This window comes from Coturnix japonica, chromosome 2 (genome assembly GCF_054131305.1).
Source record: "Coturnix japonica strain WE chromosome 2, WE-NBRP24, whole genome shotgun sequence".
Classification (NCBI taxonomy): domain Eukaryota; kingdom Metazoa; phylum Chordata; class Aves; order Galliformes; family Phasianidae; genus Coturnix; species Coturnix japonica.
Window position 1 is genome coordinate 67912522 of NC_140664.1, and position 20531 is coordinate 67933052.

The window sequence follows — 20531 nt, forward strand, 5'->3', positions numbered from 1 at the left end:
CTGAAATTAAGATTGAATCGCTTTGCCCCTCATACACCTGATCACTGCATCCCTTACTTGGCAAATGGTCTTTCTGTGGGGTGTAGATGAGGAAAGGGAAAGAGGAAAATAAAGCAGCTGCTTTGTCCTAGAGCTCTTGTTTCACTGGGGTCTGGCCCTATTTTCTGAAACTAAAAGACCATGTGTGAAAGAAGGACGGGAAAGGTGCAAGGAGGTTTTGGTTTTGTTGCTGACTCCAGCCTGGTGCTTGCTGCTGGGAAAGGCACACTTGGCTCCAAGGAAGGATGCACGGGTGGAAAGCCAGAGGCCAGGGGTCAGGGATCCCCAGCAATAGAGGGCAACAGCCCAACCAAGAGCTGGGGTGATTTGCTTTTAAACTGCATTCAGTGAAGTCCTGTCCCATTGGTTCTGACATATGTCTCCCCATTCCCTTCCAGTTTGTGCAGAGGTGGCATGAAATAGAGGGCATTGCTTTCTGCCAGACTGCAGGAGCAGAAGCATTTCAGGTGCCTAAATGGTTTGCTTTCCACATTGTGGTTGAAAGGGGTACATATAGAAGGAGGACTTCCATTCTTGGGGTGGATATGCATATGGGAGGCTACAAAGGGAAGTCTCCATCCTGGCCAGTTCATCCAGCAGCTGTATCCTACTGGCAGAAGGCCCACTCAGTGAGGCCAGCAATGGTCCAAGGGCCTCAAATCCCAGCCCATGAGGCCGGCACTGGCCCTGGGCCATAAAGCCACAGTAAGAGAAGTCAACATCGGCTCTGGAGACTAAAGCCACAGTCAGAGAGGTGAGCACCAGCCTCGGGGCATACAGATGTGCACCCCTATTCCTTCTGTCATGGTTTAATAATTTTGTAATTTTTGCTATCAGTATTCCACATCATAACATCATATAAAGCATGAATAATTTTACTGAATCTGCAACTTACAGAAGAAGACTACATCTCCCAGGGAACAACACGATAGGTCACGGGACCTGGACTCTATATTAACTCTGTCGCAGAACAGACTGACGTCTTTCGAGTTCTGGCGTTCGGGGGAGTATGTGGGAGCCTTCAGCCGTTCGCCTAGATTCACAGTAGGCCTCTCGGTTACGGGACTCATTCTCTCTCCTATTTTGCTTGATTCGTTAGCTCAATTTTCAATTATATTGTATTATATTGTGTTATCCTGTATTTCGATATAGTATTTAGTAAAGAAGTGTGCCTCCTTAGATCGTTGCCGCTGTTTTCTTTTCCTAATTAACTTTTTTTTCCTTTCGGCCCAGGGCCCCTCCGGGGCCCACGGCCCCCTGTCACGGACGCAGGTGGATTTTTCATTTCAAACCGTGACACCTTCCCACTATCTCTCCCGGGACTCCATTGAGCACTATGAGGCCACATTAGTCTTGACCGGTTTTTAATGAAAATTGCAAAACCATGACAGCTGCACAAGAGTCACCTTCACTTCCCTGTTGTTTGACTTCAGATCACCCCATGGGCTGACCCTGGCGTTGGTTTCCTTAAATTTGGATCTAGGAGGCGTCCACTTCCTTCCATTATGATGAAAGCGCAGAAGTCATGCGAGCATTGCTGAGGTCACAATGGTTGGCACGGTGGGAGGAGCATGTGTCCCACAGGTGGTGAGCAGAGCTGGTGCTCTGGCGAGCGTGCTGCACGCGGAGACTGAGCTCTGTGCATTTCGTGGAACAGATCACCCTGGCAGAGCCTGTCCGAAGGACTGCTGTGCTGTGTTGGTGAGCTGAGCGCAGCTTAGGCTGAACAGGCCCAACAGGTGAGCTGGGTTTGGTGCTGGCTGGCTGTGGGAGGTGTCTCTACAGACATGAAATGCTAGGCCGGGGAGAAGTCCCCAGCTCCAGCAGTGCCCCTCCACATGGCTGTTCCCAGGGGAAAGAGGTTCTTGTGGAGATTCCAACCCGTGTTTTGGTGAGGATGATGAAACACCATTCAAAAGGAAACCAAGCGCAACTTGTGCCTCACTACCACACGGATGGCTGGGTGCAGAGCTCCTGAGGAGATGGAGAAGAGCACTTGCCGACACAAGCCACGGCAGTCAGACACAAGCTGCAGCTAGCGTTGGGACGTTCTTGCAGCCAGCTGATTCCCAGACCTTTCCCTCCACAAGAGACTCAATTGCATGGCAGAACAAAGCTGGGAATATACTTCTCCCTCATGACTTTTCTCTTGTGGATGATTTCTGCAGGGTTCCTGTTTGCAGGGAGATTTGGAGGATCGAGGCAATCTTAGGAAGAGTGAAGCCAGCTCTTTCCAAGAGCAGGGAAAGTTCCTGTGGAGAGAGCTTGTGAGAGAACTTGAGCTTCCTCTGACACTTGAGCGATCATGTCTCAGCAAGGAGACAAGTGCGGATCCAATGCCTGCTCTGTGAGCGGAAAGGTATGGCTGGGTTCCTTTGGCTTGACTTTTCTTCTTTGTTCTAATTTGTAAGGGGAAGGAGTGGAGCAGGGGGAGCCCTGCTGGTCCTTTCGGACCTCAGTAAGCGGTTTGATCCTGAGCTCACTGCTGACAGCCTGGGCTAATGGCACGGGCAGGGCTCAGGCTGTATTTTCCCTTAGTGATCAATGATGTCTCAGAACTCTGATATCCCATCTCTGGCACGATCTGGAAGCTCTCAGCTGCCCGTTCCGACCTGAGTTTCTTCCTTTTTCTCTTCAGAGGCGGCGCAGCTGCCAGACATCCAGCTGCACCTTTCAGCGCGCAGAGGGACGCAATGGGGATGGACTGTCTTTACTGCCACGCAAAAGTGAGTTTCTCTTCTGTCTGTAAAACAGGGTCTTTCTTTAGTGGGGGGTGGACACGGGCTAACAGGACAATACTGCTACTGACACCTGTGAAATCAACACACGATCTCTTCTTTTAGGGACAGAGCCCGTGCGTTCATTGAATGGTGATGGGCAAGGGGGGAAACGGAAAGCCCACGCAGGTAAGAACCTCTTGTGAGCTGTGGTGTGGGTACCTGCCACTAAATAGGGCTGCATGAAGGGGTGCATGTGTGATGGAAGAGTGAAGAAAGTCCACTGCAGATCTGTGCTGACTGCAGAAATGGCACCATGCTGTAGCAGCAAAAAGGAAAATGGTAGGAACTACACTTGGAGAGTTGAAGTTGGTGGTTGGCTGTGCTCAAATCTTCCTCCCAAGAGATGCTCTTCAAGTATTTCTTGTTTCTTTCTGACAGAAGATGACGCAAGCGGCCTTCCAGCAAAGCGCAGCCTTGCGGAAAGACTGGGGAGGACTGCAGCCTGTGACGTGGCACCCAAGAGAGGTACAGATGCACAACAGGCATCGGGGTTTGATTTGATGTCGTTCTAGTCAGGCTTTCTGTCTTTTCTTTCCTGGGAGTGTTGTTGCTGCATGTTGCTTGAGGTCTTTGTCCCTGGGATTTACAATTACCTTCCCTGTCCAGATTTGAAATGCAAACCCACACTTCACCTAAGATTTGATGCTGTGAACACTCAAGATGAGATTTCCTAGTATTGTGGCCCATTCTGCAGACTGAAAGTAGCCTTGGGCTCCCTTGAAGTCTAACTGATTCTCCTTTCTTGATTATAATAGATGTACAACATGAGCAAAATGGAAAGAACAACGTGAAAGCACTGCAGAGAGTGCTTTCTGGGAGAGATCATGTCCAGGCTGGAGGGCTTCCAGTAACAGCAGGTCCCAGCTCAGGGAGAAGACCTTCCCTGGCTGTGTGCCCCTGCTCTGTCTCCAAGACCCTGGCTGGAGGGAAACGCAAGGGCTTGGACGAAGAGCAACAGGCAGCAACGCAGTTGCCTGCTAACAAAAGAGCCAGGGGCCAGAGCACCGGCAGTGTGCCGGCCCCAACCCCACCACGGAGCTCCAAGCAAAGAGGTAAGAAGGTGCTGTGGCACCGTCCCGGTGAAGTGCTGTCCTTATCAAACACATTGAGTTTGCTTAGGGCTTGCTTTACCTTTTCCTTCTCTGTGGAGGGGAAAGGAGTTCAAGGCTACAAAGTCCAAAGGCAGCGAGGTGCCAGAATACCTAAACGCATCTCTTTCCATTAACTTCACTATGCTCTTCTGTATTTCCCCCTGGAAATGTTACTCACTGAGAGGCTTCCTAGTCCCATTTGCTTTGTCTTTGGACTGCCATTTGTTATCTCGGCACCCATGTTTCTGCAGTTTTGCTGTTGACAAAATGAATTCATTGGTATTCTTGCTTTCCAGCAAAAAGACAACAACAAAAACAAAGGAAAAGGGAAATGAAAAAGGCTTCTTTGAGAGCTGCACGTGCACTGGTGAGTCCTTGGTGAACACAGACACGCATTCTCTTGTTGGTCTCAGTGCCTACATCTGTCAGACATAAAAGAGATGGTAAAATCCTGTGGGAAGTGATGGAATAGAAAAATTGCCAGCTGTGTGTTTGAGGAAATGACACTGTCAGTGAGAGCTGCCATGGGGAGCTTGGACGCCTTCCTCTGGATTGAGAACAATGTGGTTGGTAACAGCCAGAAAATTTTGCTGTGATAAAGAAGCTTGCCATGCTGGGCACTGCAACCTTTGAAACGACCTTCCCATGACAGAGCATGAATCTTACCATAGACAACGTGTCATGGGAAGTAGTGTCAGTGACCTGACTGAAAGGAACGTGCTGTTCTGCACGGGGTCATTCTGGAAGTTTACTGGTCAGGCTTTCTTCATGAGATCTCCCTAGATTGTTTCTGTCCTACTTCTACGCTTGCTTTGTTTCTTTCCAGTTCTTCGCAGAGATGAACATACTTGCGGAGATGATGCAGAAGGTGAACATGAAGGACTGAGAGGAAAAGCGTCACAAGGCAGCGGCTGCAGTGCACAGCATTTCAGTTGCTGCTCAACTCAGCATTCCATGTTTTACTACATTCCGGGATTTCTTTTATTTATTTATTTTCTTTTTTTTTTTTTTTTTTCATTTTTTTTTCTTTAATGCATTCAATCAATAAACTATCATAATTACATATTCACAAAGACAGCACAGCCTGATTTGTCCAGTGGCATTCCATGAGCAGCTGCACGGCATTTCGTCCAGAGTAGCATCTACGCATCTTCGGTCCACTACGCATCTTCGGCCCACCACAGCCCATCCCAGCACCGTTTTTCCAGGCAGTGCTCCAAGTGCTCCTGCTGTTGCTAGCACTCATAGAGGTTTCCCATGGAGCTCCATGGCACACAGGACCTGGCCCCCGCACACAGCTGTACAACCCCACTCCATTGCACAGCCCTGCACACAAACATGGGCAGCTCCTCTCTTGCACACAGCCACATGCCTGCTCATACTTGTATGACCCCAGCCATTTGAATAACACTGTGCACACACATTGATGTGCAACCCTGTCCTTCTGTCTACCCATGTGCATGGACATCTATGTGTGCCACCTTGCCTCCTTTGCACACCCGTGTGCCCACACAACATTCCATGCCCTTGTACTGACACTTGCTGCTACTCCTTCCCAGGCTGAAGATTCTGCACTTGCTTTTGTTAAACCTCTTCACGTTTATTGGTGCCCAGCTCTCCAGTCTGTCCAGCTCTTGCTGAATGGCAGCACAGACTTCAGGTGTGTCAGCCATTCCTCCCAGCTTTGTATCATAGGCGTACTTACAGAGCATGGACACTATCCCCTCCTCAAGGTCATCAGTGAAGATACTGAGCAAGATCAGACACAGCACCAAGCCCTGGGGAACACTGCAGACCACAGGTCTCCAAATGGACTCTGTGCTGTGATGCCATTATAGAAGGCTGCAGGGTTGGTTGAGCATGACTTTTCCTCGGTGAATCCAAGCTGAATACTGCTGATAAACTTCTTCCTTTCCAATTGCTCACAGAAGGCATCCAGACCAAGCTGTTCCAGCACCTTTCCAGGGACAGAGGTGAAACTGACTGCCGTGCAGTTTACCAGATCCTCCTCCTGGTCCTTTCTGAAGACTGCAGTGTCACAGGCTCTCCTCCAGTTTTCAGGCACTTCTCTTCTCCAAGACCTGTCAAAGATGACAGAGTTTGGCAATTACCTCTGCCAGCTCCCTCCGCACATGTGGATGCATCCCATCAGAGTCTATGGATTTGTGCACACTGATCCCACCCAGATGCTCTCAGATCACCCCCTCCTCACCCAGAGGGAAGCTCTCCATTTCCCAGGCTCTCTCTCTTCCCTCCAGGATCCAGGAGTCCCAAGGGGCAGTCTTTGAAGTGAAAACCAAAGTAAAGAAGGCGTTCAGCATCTCCACAATCTCAGAATCACCCATTTCCAGGACAGCCCCCTTCCCTATTTCCTACTCTTAGGGATGCACCAATCCTGAGCTCCAATGTAGCGCTATTTAAATACTGCCCAGCTCTCATGGCTAGGAATGGATTTCAAGTAAGACTCATAGTCATAATGTGGTGTTGAGTGACCTGCAGTAAGCATTGTTACTGCTAGAAATGGACCGCAGTCTCAAGGACAGGTAAACAAACCCATGCTAGGTATTACGCTGAATAGCATCAGTGCTTTATGATAGATTGCTAAATGGGGTGACAGAAGAGATGGTGTCACTGTGCAGGGAGCACCAGAAAGCCAGGATGACCTGAAAAAACTCTGAACGCAATTGTGAAGTGTAACAGATCCAGGGACTGATATCAGTCACAACCCACAGCTGCAACAAACCATATAGATGTTCTGCTTCTGCCTTTGTAGCTCTACGGACAGACAGACCGTACAAATGTGTGGTGCTCACGGGTACGTCTCAGAAAACCAGTGGTGGAGGAGCACATTTGGCTGCAACATCCATCCTGCTTCCCTCGAGATGTCGGTCTCCAGCAGGTGGCGCTGTGATTCAACTTTTGCCACCGGCGGAACTTTTTCCTGGGTGCTTTACTTTAATGTGCTCCAAGTGATCAGTGCTATTCCAAGAGAGTGAGAGAGATTTCTCATCAGGAAATAAAGGACGTTAGATTGGTTTCCTTGATCCACAGTCTTTGCACCATTCAGTGCACTGCAGAACTAATGAATGGCTGCACGAAATAGTTGCAGTGAAAGCTAAATGACAGCTTTGGATTGAAAAGAATGGGAGTAGCTGCTTTCCCCAAAGTCATGGCCCTTATTCAATTGCATGAGCCCTTTTCTCCTTGAATAACAGAGGCTTCCCAGATGCTGAAGCCTATGTGATCTGAAATGACCCGGTAGTCGAGCAGTAGTCATTTTGAGATGCTAGGTTCCTTGGTTTGAAAGGATTGATACATTGTGAAAGGTTCACATTTGGTCCTGTTGCATTTCATAGAGGATCCTCCTTGGGGAAGGAGCAGTGATGCTTAACTGAACTGACGTAGGGCTGGGAACTGATTTCTCTGCAGTGGAGGTAAGGCTTCCTGCAGTGCTTTTCTCTTTGTTAGAATCAATTGCCCATACAGAAGTCACTGTCTGCTTCTGTTCTGTAGCACTAACTGACCAAAGTATCAGACAGTTCAGACAAAACATACCTCTATGTGCTAGACATAAAGTGGACTGCAAACCTACAGCATGCTTTCTGTCACTCTGTCTCCTTAGTTGCAGACTGTGGTCTCTGGGGTATTACTGATGGGCAGGCAGGTGTTCATTCTCTGTGCATCCCACCACTGATGTATGGCCATCTGCCTCCTGCTGTGGTGCTGGCAGAAATGTGCAGCAACAGGGCAAAATCTCCAGAGAGCCCTCTCCATCCTACTTGCCAGTCCCTGTGACCAAGTCACAAGCCTGGAAATCAAAATACATACTGTCTGCCACTCAACTTCAAATGTGTTGGGCTTGAATCGCCCAGCAGCGACCTCACCTCACAAAATCCCCCCTGAGTGCCACCAGCCAAGCAGGACAGTGAAGAGGCACATGCACAGAGCTCTGAGTCCATCTACTGCTGACTTTGGCCAAAAATGAGGCAGGCACTCTGGACATTGGCAAGGTAGGCCTGCTGGTTCCTCCCAGCAAATGAAATGACAGATCCCTCCTGGCTGAGTCCCACAGCTTCTTTTCAGCATCCAGGTCACGGGGACAGGAGCCCAAGTGGCTCTCTGCTCGAGTGAGGATGCCAGTCAGGAAGTCAGCCATTCCATCTGAAGCAAGATGAAACAAACAGTCGGGTTGTGTGGCACAAAACTCTCTAAAATAATTGCAGATGGACCTCAGTGTTCACATTAAGCTGATACTGCACTGAGTTCTGTCAAATGAAAGAGAAATGTGATGGTTTCTCTCAAAGAATTGCTTGCTTCCCCAGGCAGGCGTACTGGAAGACCCAGAACACTGAACTTTATTTTAAGTACCCAAGCACGAAGCTTACTTCTCTCCTCTGCCAAGGGAACAACCACTTCAAAGCACCTCTGGAGAGATCACTCAGGTCAACCAGTACTGGCAGCAAGGTTATCACTTGTGATTTCAGCACGTGTTTGTTTGTTTCTTTGTTTAATAGGTACAAAGTGTAAAAGGAAGATTTCTGCCTTTACCTGGAAATGGTTGGGAATATTGTCATTTCTTTACTGTTTAGACTGTTAATGTGTTAAATGTTTGGTGCTCACTTGGGTACATCTCTGCCTGCAGTCATTCCTGCAGCACCAAAGGCCACCCAGACCGCCATGCCCACCTCTGGGGATGCTGGAGTGGTTGCAGTGAACCAAGAGCTGCAGCTCCTCCAGACTGAATGTCTCCAGCACCATCGTTGCTGTCAACGTCTCTGTGGCCTTGTGTTGTTCTCGTGGAAGGAGATGGTCATGTACTGTACAATGGCTGTGTTAATTGTGTTAATTAACTGGGGGCACTGGGCAGTACTGGTGCCACTGGGAGGCTATTGAAGGACGCAGACAGCACTGTGGTGGCTCCAGGCAGTACTGGGGGATACAGAGTTGGCACAAAGAGAGTCTAGACAATACTGGGAAGCAATGGGAGCTTACTGGGGAACTGCAAGGAGCACGAGGGGACACTGGAGAGCTCTGGACAGCACTTGTGCTGTTGGAGGACGTACAGGCAGTACCCAGGTGGCACATATTAAGCTTATTCATTTCCTGTTCTCCAGCATCTCACGCAAGGTATTAAATGACCCACTTTTTTCACGGGGGAGACTTTCCCCTTGGGGCTGACTTCCCCCCCACCCCAGCGCTGCTCAGCTCTCCCCAGGCTCTATGTTGATGCATTCCCACCTGAGGCTGTCACTCAGTGACACACTGGCCACCAACAGACTCACTGTGGGTCCTGAGGATGGCTGGGGGTGGCACCACTGCACGTCGCACGAGGGGAAACAGAGGCAACAAGGTGAGCCAAGCGCTGCAGGGCAGAAGTTTGGCAGGATGTCACAGCGGGCACGGGGATGGCTTTTGCTCTGAGTGCTGCTGAGTCAAAGCCAAGCGTTTCTTTCCTGGAATGAAAGGCTTTTTGTCAAACTCAAAGTGTCCTCATTTCCCCCCTCATCTTCCACTTCTCCCTCTCCTTTCCTCCCCCTCCAGCTTCTGGGGGCAGACAGCTGAGGGGGTCCCACTCTGCAACCCTTTAGCCCCTTTTCTTACCCCAAATGGGGACAGGAGCAAAGGCCTCCCATGCCCCTCCCACCCTTCCCAAGCTTCTGCTTTTTGCTGCCTTTTTAGCCCCAAATGAGTCACTCGGGGATTTAGGTTTTTTTTTGGGCGGGGGGGGCTATTTCTTCACTGAGCAAGTAGAGGGGGTCTCCTATGTGATGTTGAGGGGTTGGATGCACATGGGTGCTGCAGCAGCCCCAGTCCTGCTGCTGTCCCTATTATCCCTTATTTACAGGTGATTCCATACGGGTGGACCCCAGCCAAGCTGAGGACAGGGGACAGACCCTAGAAACTGGTTCTCATCAGCAGAGTGATGCTGTGTACTCAGGACAATCCCCAGGCCTACAAGGCGGGGAGACACCAGTGGCTCTGTCCCTACTTGTCCTAAAGAGTCACCAGGAAGAGGATGGAACAAGGCATCAAGCTAGGGATCAATTCTAGGGATGGCAGCGGTGGGGGGTAAAGGGACAGCAATGAACTGAGACCCACCAGCAGCCAGGGCACAGCGACATGGTGGCAGTAATGTCCCCAAAGCCCTGGGGCTCTGGAAAACCCAGCACAGTCATTCAGTGCTGTGCCTCAAAACTCCCATATGTTCCGGTAAGGAAAGAGTCCATGGCACACGCATGAGACCAGCCACACACAGCACTTCCCTTGAGTGGGGATGAGTCATCCTCAGCCTTCATCCCCAGCCCAGTAACACTGCACAGCACTGCACTCTTCCTTCCGGGGCCTCCACAAGAGCTGAGTTTGGGTTGCGGAAAAGCAGGAATTGTCCCTGCATCCCAGTGGCATCCCGCTGCATCATGTCAGTGCTCCCACAGCCCAGGGCTGCTAAGCAGTGCTGCATCCAAAAAGCCATAGCCAAATGAATGCATTTCATCCTGACTTGCGGAATAAAACTCTATAATCCAGAGATGGGTTATAAAGCAGGTATGTTTATTCCAGTGCCGGGTGCAAGGGGGATAGCTCCACCAAACTTGCACACCAACTTGTAAAATCGTGACACAGATATAGGTACATCTAATACATAGTCAATGATTTCTCAGAATTCTAATACATAGTCAATAGTTCTCGGAATTCTGATACATATTCAATAGGTCTTTAGCATGAAGACCTCCTCTTGTTCTTATCAGGGGGATGAAACTCCTCTTCTGGTAGTTTACAAGTAGTTATTCTCCTCCTTGCCTGATGTCGTCCGTGAGGTCTCACTCCTTATCTGCATCCTCTTTGCTCTCCTAGGCCCCTTGTTTCTTTTACTTGTAAAATTTAACTATCCTTTACTTGTTTCTATAAACTACCTTTAAGTTTCCCTCTTTTAGCCCCCCTTTATTCCGTATTCCAACAGAGCATCTGTTTCCTGCTTCACTGTTCAATCCCCACTTGGTATGTTATTCCTTATTTTGCATGGCAGAGTTCCTTCTTATTTCCCCTGATGGAGGTGGGACCTTCCTCCGTCAGCTCCACCAAAGAGCTCCCTGGCTCCAAGGAGCTGTGAAACCTCCCCAGCCACTGCATTGACAAGGAGGGAAGGTTTGGACCTGGCTGCTCCTCACGCAACCTGTGAAACCCCACTTATTGTACGCCATAGAGAGGCTATGTGAAAGCAGGGGGAAGGCAGCCTTGTTCCCAATTCAGTCAATAGCCATTTCAGCACAGACCACAGTGGGATAAGGACATGGGTCACTGCAGTTAAATTCTTCTTTCCTTTTTAAAGGTTGGGCTGCAATTTATTTAACAAGGAGAACCAGAGAAAGAAGCAGAAGAGGCAGGACAGCAGCAGAAGAATCAGGGCAAGCTGGAAAGGGCCGAGGAAAGCAGAGATGCTCTTATCTAACTACATGTCTACAAGACGAACTGCAAATGCGAGCAGTAGGAAAGGCTCCAAGGAAGTGATGGGGGAGTAAGACGGGAAGCAGTTTGTTTTCCCCAACCAAAATCAAACCCTGTGCATTTAGTACAGATGTTTTCAGAGTATCTTGTAGAAAAGGAACCACTCCTTTTCCCTAGCAACAATAAATATGCAGCTCGGGGAGGTGTAACCCCAGGCTGACTGGTTCCAAACCTGAACGTGACTCGGGGAAAAGAACTGCAGGCTATAAATTAGGCTAAGTGATAACGAGTTAAAATTCAGAGATTAAGAGAAATGAAAAAAACAGCATAAGTAAAAAACAACAACAAAATAACAATTCAACAACAACTGAAACAAACAAAGGAATACAGATCAAACAAAGGATAAGGAAAAGAATGCACTCCCATGGTGATGCAGAGATGCCAACAGAGCCAGAAAAAGGCCAAGATATCACCAACAATACAAGGGAAGAGGAATAGGTAGCTACAGCGCATGCTGCTACCTCCACCAGAGAAGGTAAGGCTAGTTACTGGGAAATGAATCTCAGAAGTGATAAGAGGAAAAGAAAAAGAAAAGAGAGAAAGAAAGAAAGAAAAAAAAAACAGACTGGAAGGAGAGGAACACAGGCAGGAAACACAAAGTAGCAGGACACAAGTGCTGGCAGGAGACACGAACTGACCGGAGGCATACACTGGCAGGTAACAAACACAAAGAAAAAAAAAAAGAAAAAATAAAATAAAAAAAACACAACAGTACGGAAAAACAATAAGCAACAACACTAAGAAAAATCAATGAGGAAAAACTCTGAGGAAATGTACGAAGGGAAAGCACTAGGGAAAAGTAGTATCAAAGACAGAATGCAGACATGCAAACAGAGTCTCGAGGACACAAAAAGTAATACATCCATGCCAGGGAGGAGGAATGGGTAGCTACAGGGCATGCTGCTGCCTCAACCAGAGATGCTACATCAGGGTGACAAGCCCAGATTGGGTCTCCGGATGACATTTAGAACAAAAGATATCTTTGTAGGAATGCAAAGCATCTGCAGTCATGCCAAGAAGGAGGTAAGGGATGGATTTAAGCAGCCATGAGAGTAAACAGAGAAGTATTATAAGACAGAAAGAAAAAACACACTGGCAGGAGACAAACACACAATAGCAGGAAACACACACTGGCAGGAGACAGAATTGCAGAACACACAAAGAGGAAACGAAAGAAAAACAATATCAAAAATCACTAAGGAAAATAAAGGAACAGGAAAGACAAAGAGGCAACAATAATGAAACAAGGACCATGGAAAGTAAAGAAAAAGGAGCACTATAAAAAATCAAACAGGAGAAAATGAAACATGGAAGGAAAACAGAGCAAAGCAAAACAAGGTCTAGAAATGCAAGAGTAAAGCAAATCACCTGAACACAAGATCATGTCAAAGCAAAGAGTCCATATCAAAGAAACAATAAAAAAGCTCACCAGTGCTGAGCACTGGAAAGGAACAAAGAACACTCAAAAACAAGGGCAGGTAAAGATTCAAAAGAAAAACTAAAGAGCAAAGATAAAACAAAAAAGAGAAATGAAAGCTGAAGAACTAAGAAGCCAAGGTAAGGAAAGCAAAATGGCTTGAAATACTGAGTAACAAAAAGGAATACCTCATAGTGAAGGATAAAAGAGTGCCAAGAATGGAAAAGGAAAAAAAAAAAAAAGAAATCCACAGATATGAAAAAAAAAACCCAAAACTCAAAAGCAATCCATGGCAACATAGACGGAGCAGCAAAGCAAGACATGAAAAATAAAAAGGGCAAAAGGCAACGGCAAAAGGCAATGGCAAAACAAAATGGCATAGGACACAAGGCAAAGGCAAAAGCAAAAGCAAACTGCCAAAGGCAAAGGCAACAGGCAAATGCAACAGGCCAAAGCAAATGGCAGAGGGAAAAGACAAAATGCAACGGCAAAGCTATAAGGTAAGGGCAAAAGAAAAAGGCAACGGGCAAACGGAAGGTCAAAAGCCAAGGGCTGAGGCAAAAGGCAAAGGGAAAATACAAAACACAAGGGCAGATGCACCCACCAAGGCCAACGGGAAAATGTAATATGTATGCAAAAGGCAAAGACAAATGTAAAATGCAATAGGTAAAAGGCAATAAACAAAAGGAAAATGGTACGTGGCATAGATCAAAAGGCCAAGGCAATAGGGAAATGAAAAAGGAAAATTGAAAGAGTAAAGGAAAAGGCAAATTGCATACGACAGAAGGCAACGGGAAATGACAAAATAAAAACTGAAAATGCAAAGACAACGGGTAAAAGCTAATGGAAAGAGCAAAAGACAAAGCATAAAGGAAAAGGCAAAAGGCAAAAGAAAAACGCACAGACAAAAGGTAAGTGGCAGATTCCAAAAGGCAAAGGCAAAAGCTAAGTGGGACAGTTAGTACAAAAGGCAAAGGCAAAAGGGAACTGAAAATGGCAAAATGACAAAGCAAAGGAAAAAGGCAAATGGCACAGGAGAGAAGGCAAAGGCAAATGCCAAAAGGAAAACTGAAAATGCAAAGGCAACTTGTCAATGCAAATGGCTATGGATAAAGACAGTGCATAACAACAAAGGCAAAAGAAAAAGCAAAAGGCAAAGGCAAAAGGAAAATTGCAGAGGACAAAAGACAAAGGCAAAAGGGAAATGCAAAAGGTAAAGTGAAAAAGCTAATGCCAAAGGTAAAGGAAAACGGCAAATGACATAGGACAAAAGGAAAACACCAAAAGCAAAATGCAAAATTCAAAGGCAAAGGGCAAAAGCAAATGGCAGTGCGAAAAGCAAAAACCTGAGGGCAAATTCAACAGAGGAAAGGCAAAAGGTAAGTGACATAGAAGAAAAGGCAAAGGTAAAAGGGGTATGCAAAAGGTATCATCAAAATCATTTTGATGGGGTGCTCAGAGACAAAGTGTAGTGGAGGGCTGTTAGAGTTAGGCTAGTATGGTTAGGTTGTGGGTGGACTTGATGATCCTTAATGCCTTTTCCAACCTGAGCAATTCTATGATTCAATGAGATTTAACACCACAGTCCTTGTGGCAGCTGTGATGGAACTTGCAGTGTCTCTGGCTTCCCCACAATCACTTTCTCCAGGCAGATTCTTAGGCCCTGCAACTTCTCGAAAACCAAGTACACACCTCTGTCCAGTTTCCGCACCAGCTCCTGCAGTGACATCTCTGACAGCTTGCTCCTCAAAGGAAAAACCAAGCAGGTGGTTGAGTCACCACCCCTGCATGTGTTTAAGAACCATTTGGATGTGGTGCTCAGGGACATGATTTGGCAGCAGGTTGTCAGGTTTAGGGTACATTTGGTCAGGTTATGGTTGGACTTGACCATCTTTAAGGTCTTTTCCAACCTGAGCAATTCTATGACTCTATGATCCCTATCAAAGCTGACCTTCTGCAGTTTCTATAATCACTCTGCACTCTGCAAAATGTTACTCTCTGCATCCTCCTGCCTTCCAAGGCTAAGTACAGAAGCCTATCTGCCAACCAGTAGTCTTTGCTGGGCTGGTTGCTGATATTACCCACCAACAATGAAGAGACAACAATACAAAGAGAAGTACACCAGCTGAATCAGTCACGCTTTAGACTACCAGATGCTATTAAGATCTAAACTACCTGAGCCGCCACGGGAACACTTCTTCAAGCTACACTATCATCTACTGCAGCTAGGAATTATGCTCTGTGTTCCTAAGCCTATTTCTTCAGCTGATTGGAAAGAATGCTTTAATCAGCAGCACAATATCAAGAGCTCAGGGTTCAAACTCGATCTTAACAGAAACATCTTGAACTATTCTGGAAGCCACCCACTGGTTCCTGTCGACAGGAAAGATCAAATGAAATCCAACAAGCCTGCACTCAGCCTGTGCACTCAAGTCACATGACAAGATCCACTAAAGTGGGATGCGAGAATGACACGAGTCCTCCGGCAGTCAGAAGCTTCATTTTAAAAATAACCACATTTCTCTGAGGCTGTAACAGCAAGTGAAATGAGCTCCCCCCCACGCCACTGCTCACACAAGTAACCTGCTGCTGGTTGGGGTCCTGATTGGCAGGGAGCTGCAAAAAGTGCTGCCCCACACCAATCCGAGGCTGCCTTCATCAGCACAGGGCAGCACTAAGCCCAGCACCAGGCAGGGCAACTTGCACAGCACACACCAGGCTGTGGCTGGCTCAGCTTCCATGCCGCTGTGCCTGCAGTCCCACTGACCCCATGCTGCAGCGGGCGCTGTGTCATCACAAGACTGAGTGACGACAGAGGCATATTCCCTGTGGGCTCTGCCTCATAAATGCCATCACACAACCTGGTACTCTGAAGTTTACATGGGTTAATACCTTAGGAGCCCTCTCTTCAAAGAGCTAGTTCTACAAGTCTGAGTCCCACAAAGGGTGGGCGACGATGACAATCAGCAGTGTGGAAGATACCCTATCCTAAGCACGATCGTTTCCCTAAGACGTTCAAATTAGTGCTGCACAACCCTACTTAATTTTCTGTATTCATCTCTGTATTGACCTCACGTGGGTCAAGATAACACAGTCAGCACCTGCAACGAGTCTAGACCGAGCAAAACTTTTGATGGAGGGAGCAAAGAGGTCAAAACAAGATGATGTAGTGAGATGCATTCAAAGCAGCTGGCCAAGCAAAAGCTATGTGCATGCATTTCCAAGCTGAGCACGCACCTGGAGTTGGGACACTATCACTCATTGTCAGAAAAGAATTCCTGAGTACCCTCCTAAAGAAAGCTATACACCGGCATGACTAGAGTCTGTTTACATTAATTAGCCCTCTTTACATTTTAATATGCACCATTTACTACTCCAAAAATGCACATCCCTTTGCCTTTCCATGAAGGGCTTTGAAAAGTCTCTGAAATAGAAATTCCATGACTGCTGTAATACACTTGAGCAGGTACGTGGACTTCCATCCTGAGACATCCAATGCCTTTTACGGAAATAAAGAATACTCAAGGACTTACCCCACTAAATTCACACTCAGTTTTACACCACTGGTTTTTAGTCTGATAGGCAGGAGGCAGCAAAAGGCAACAAAAGGCAGCTATTCAGCAATCCCAGGAAGTCAGCTGGGCTCTAGGGAGACAAGAAGGGCAGTAAGGTGACAAACAACCATTGCCATTCATCCTTCTTCACAGATCTTAACATCGTTATTTCCTCCTCTCCTTCACACCCTCCCTTTGTCCAGAGGCCAGCAAGTCCTCACTGATGGCCTGAACTGCTCAGCAAAATGGAAATCAGACAAACTGTTCTCTACTCTGGGAGAGTTCCAAATCTTTTAATCTGGGGTGAAACACGGGTGCTTCACAATATTTTTCCAACCCTTAAAACCACTATCTTTCTTTATGTGTGTATTACCCATCTTGACGTTTATCAACAGTTCCTGAAGATCCTAGAGAAACAAACCAAGAGACATTCCTCCTTATTTCTCCTATCTCTTGGCCACTACTTTTTGCTCCTCCATAACAATCAAACACTACTGGCATATTCATTATACTTTCTAATCTTAAAATAACAAGTACTTGAGGGTTTTGGTTTTTATCTTCATTTCCCCATGCAATTCATTTGAAAATTAGTGATGGACAAACCTCAAGCTTTTGAGAGGTTTGAGCTGGTTATGAGAAGCATCCAGAAGCTCAGAGGCTTAGCCAAAGCTAATCTGGACATTTCCAAAGCAAAAAGCTCCACACAGAGGCACAGAAACCCGGTGGCTCAGGACTCCTACCACCACTTGGCTCGCCTCTCTCAACACTGCTCCCTCACCAAACATCCAGGACTGGTTTTTATTACGTCCTTGCCAAGGAGAACACAAGATACTCAAGCACACCTTGTTCCATATATACTCTGCAAAGCTATAAACACGTTTTTAAGTCCTACAGGAAACAGAGAAACTTAAAACATATGCCTGAGGCCCCTGTTAAGCAGTAACTGTTTGCTGAATTTGGGCTCACAATAGGATTCCAACTTATCACATCCAAAGCCTTAATGTCCCTCCCAAAAAGCAGCTACTTCATCAAACACAGAAGAAGGAAGGTCGCAGCAACATACACCACACACCAGCCATGCTCATAAGGACAGGTAACTCTTCTGTGACAGATTCATCAAAACCTTACTGGATTAGCCTTGCTATCACCTGCAACTAGTTCTAAACACTGTTTTGAGGGGTCAGTTCCCAAACTCTGCCAAAAGGCCACATACCATCATGAGATCAGGTACACCTGAGGCAACCACACCACTAAGGCTCCTCTGCTAAACTGAAGCAGTCCCCAGTGATGGTTAAGAAAAAAATAAAAATAAAAAAATGCAGAGTTCCAAACACAAACACTTCTCTCAGTATCCCAACACCTCTGCCTTGTCCATCACTGGCCAGCAGGACTAAAGTCAAAGCAGTGCAAACCACAATCCCAGTGAAGTAGCTGGAAGCTCTGTTTCATCTTCTCACAAGGTTAGCAGATCAGAGATCAACGAATGCAGGCTAAGCACAAGTTGCTCACAGAGAACAGGGGCTCTGCTATCACCAGCACCTGCTATACATCAAGAAGGAATGTGTGCTGTGGCATTCATTTTCCTTGACACAACTAGGAGTTCCCCATGACTGTCAGCACTGGAAGGAAAGCAGGCTGAAGAGAAAAACAAATAAATCCAGACAGGACAGAAAAGCAGGGAGAACAAAGGACGTTTTTTTGTTTTGGTTTGGTTTTTTTTTGCTGTTGTGTTTTGTTTTGGTTGTTGTTGATTTTTTTTTTTGTTTGTTTGTTTGTTTAAAATAAGGACAACACGTAAAGAAATCAGGATGGATATAATTTGAAAACACTTTTCATGTGGCCTGGCATCTAAGGGCAAACTGAAGACTACACAGAACACCAATAGAAAAAGAGAGAACTAACAGCCTAGGGAAGTGCCACAGAGAAACTGGGAAGCGACCAAGTCTCTGCTCAGAGAACAACTGCTGGGTGAGGTAGAAAGCTGATGGTGATACCTTCTGCCAAGGAGGAGCAGAAGGATGAGGAAGGATGGCATCTGCAGCACAGGCACACACACCAGCGGTATAGCCTAGCTCAGAGCTACAATGCCAAAGTAATTAGAAGGTTTTATTTAACTGCTCTGTAAGGGACGATTCAACTACTTCAAGCTCCAGCAAGCTGCTAGTGACTGATAAACCAAGACTTCTCAGCGACCTCAAAAGCTGACAACCTTTCAAAAAATAAACTGATTGTATGCTTTTTGAGATGGTTTGTTCAATCTACAGAAATTAATCCAGCAGGCAGTCCAATGGTCAAATTCTGTGCTGCCAGTAGAGCCTTTTCATGAGCATTAGGACCATCCCCGGTTACAGAGCTAGCACAGCACTGGCAGAAAATACACAGTCACCTAGGAGAATAGAAAAAAAAAGAAACACCTTACCCTAACCTTATCTAACTCCTCTCCCAAATTTAGAATTGAAGCTATGAGTGCAAATGCCATTAAAAAATTGGGGGAAAATTCATCAGGTAATTCCAGGAAGGGCCACCCAAAAGCAAACAGCCTTTAAGCTGCAGCAGCTCAGGGCCAGGCCAGAAATAAGAATTTTGTTTATATTGTTCATGACATGCGAAAATTTTGCCTGGTGGTAACGACAGTCCATTCCCATTGTCTCTGTGTTATGAATACTGCAATTGGCCTTCTGAAAGCCTCCTGGATGAATCCACCAAAAGCAAGGAAGCACCCTGCACTGACTCTGAAGACAGAAAGAAAGCAAGGTTCATGGAAACAGGCACACAAGGCTTGCAACCAGACACTGTGCTCCAAATAATGACAGAGATAGGACTATCACAGCGCCAGAACATGATTTACCACTAAAGGAAACATCCGGGAGCACATTCAGAACTTCAGCTCAAGCTGTAACGGCTCAGCATGTTTAGCTTTCTTATCATTCAGCTGGAAAACAAGATACTCCCAAACATCAGCCAGCAAGAACTTGGATGAGCCTGCACTCTGGTTTTTATGATGACAGACATCATTACTGCCGCCTCTGACACCTTACCAGGAGATGCTTCCGTTTATTAGCCTGGACTTGATTCCTTCCACCAGCAGCTGCTCCTAAACTGACCTCGATTCATACAGTGATGCCATCAACATGAGCTGACCTGCCAGAGAGAAGAGAAAGCAGGATAGAAACAAACACTGACATAGTATGTTCTAAAATTCATGAACAAGCACAAGAGACAAAACAGGAGATAAACACATCCGCAGCAACACCCCAGTTCATAAAGAAATGGAAATCTAGCCTGGCCTCAGCAGCCCTTATATATTTCTTACACATTTGATGAAGCCGACTGCAGTTTGTACCAGGAGAATTCACAGTCTCTTGCAAATGTCACCATAAAGCAGAACATGACACAGCAAAAGAAAAATAAAATAGCAATACAAAGAAAAATAAAGAAAAAAGCAAGCCAAAGACCAGGGAATCAAAGTTTAGCACTACAAAGGAAAAAAACAGCACAGCACAGCAGAGCCAAGCACAGACGACAAAGAACAAGGAAAACGCACCTCCCTGACATGACATCTTGCCTCCTGAGCAGGTCACGGTGTCCCTCACTCAGGTGCAGGGCAGGAAGGAAGCTGAGACCCTGTTGGATCACTGCTGTGCACTCCCATCTAAAAGGTCCATATGCTCCTTGGGAAGCACAATGCCACCGGGGGAAAAGAGAAAGCAGGAACATGACATGGAGGTGGCTATCACCCAGCAGAAGGCCAGATCCTTCCATCTGTTATCCGCTCCTCTTTTTAGTCCTAACAAGGCCCCAAGGATACAGAAACAGCAGTGCTTAGCAGAAGGACTCAGGGAAGGATCAGTAGAAACTGTCAGGAGGACAACTGGCATAGCGTGGACACAAACAGGCTGTTGGTGCAAGGAAGGAAATGGCACCTGAGCATTTCACCAGACAAGTTCCCTCCTCTCTGTCTTCCTGAAAAGATAAAAGTATAAAAACCTCTTTTCCTCTGAGCAACAACTGGAAACAAGTTCAGAAAATTATTCATTCAAAGGCATTTCTAGGAGATATACAACAGAGTCCTTCCCAGTTACACGAGCTTACGCTGTGGCCTTTGGAAAAAAAAGCTGCCTTTGTGGACCTGGGTCCTGAGGGCTCC

The 20531-nt window shown here is 46.7% G+C and overlaps 1 protein-coding gene and 1 long non-coding RNA gene across 3 annotated transcripts; one reads left to right on the forward strand and one right to left on the reverse strand.

The window, feature by feature from the left end:
- The first annotated feature begins 1349 nt into the window (after nucleotides 1-1349).
- On the forward strand, nucleotides 1350-4894 carry LOC146761915 (uncharacterized). The gene is made up of 5 exons (XM_085540881.1): nucleotides 1350-2398; nucleotides 2678-3284; nucleotides 3575-3871; nucleotides 4207-4277; nucleotides 4737-4894. The coding sequence occupies exons 2-5, from the start codon at nucleotides 2999-3001 to the stop codon at nucleotides 4794-4796; spliced, it is 714 nt and encodes a 237-aa protein (XP_085397007.1). The 5' UTR covers nucleotides 1350-2398; nucleotides 2678-2998; the 3' UTR covers nucleotides 4797-4894.
- Nucleotides 4895-9163: 4269 nt separating this feature from the next.
- Nucleotides 9164-20276, reverse strand: LOC146761916 (uncharacterized). Of its 2 annotated transcripts, XR_014942718.1 has the most exons (4): nucleotides 19929-20276; nucleotides 19423-19525; nucleotides 16364-16475; nucleotides 9164-9363 (listed from the first exon to the last, which is right to left on the reverse strand). It is a non-coding gene; the product is annotated as an uncharacterized LOC146761916 (long non-coding RNA). The 2 variants fall into 2 exon arrangements; XR_014942717.1 differs by lacking the exon at nucleotides 9164-9363 and having other exon boundaries at nucleotides 16256-16475.
- Nucleotides 20277-20531: the final 255 nt, after the last annotated feature.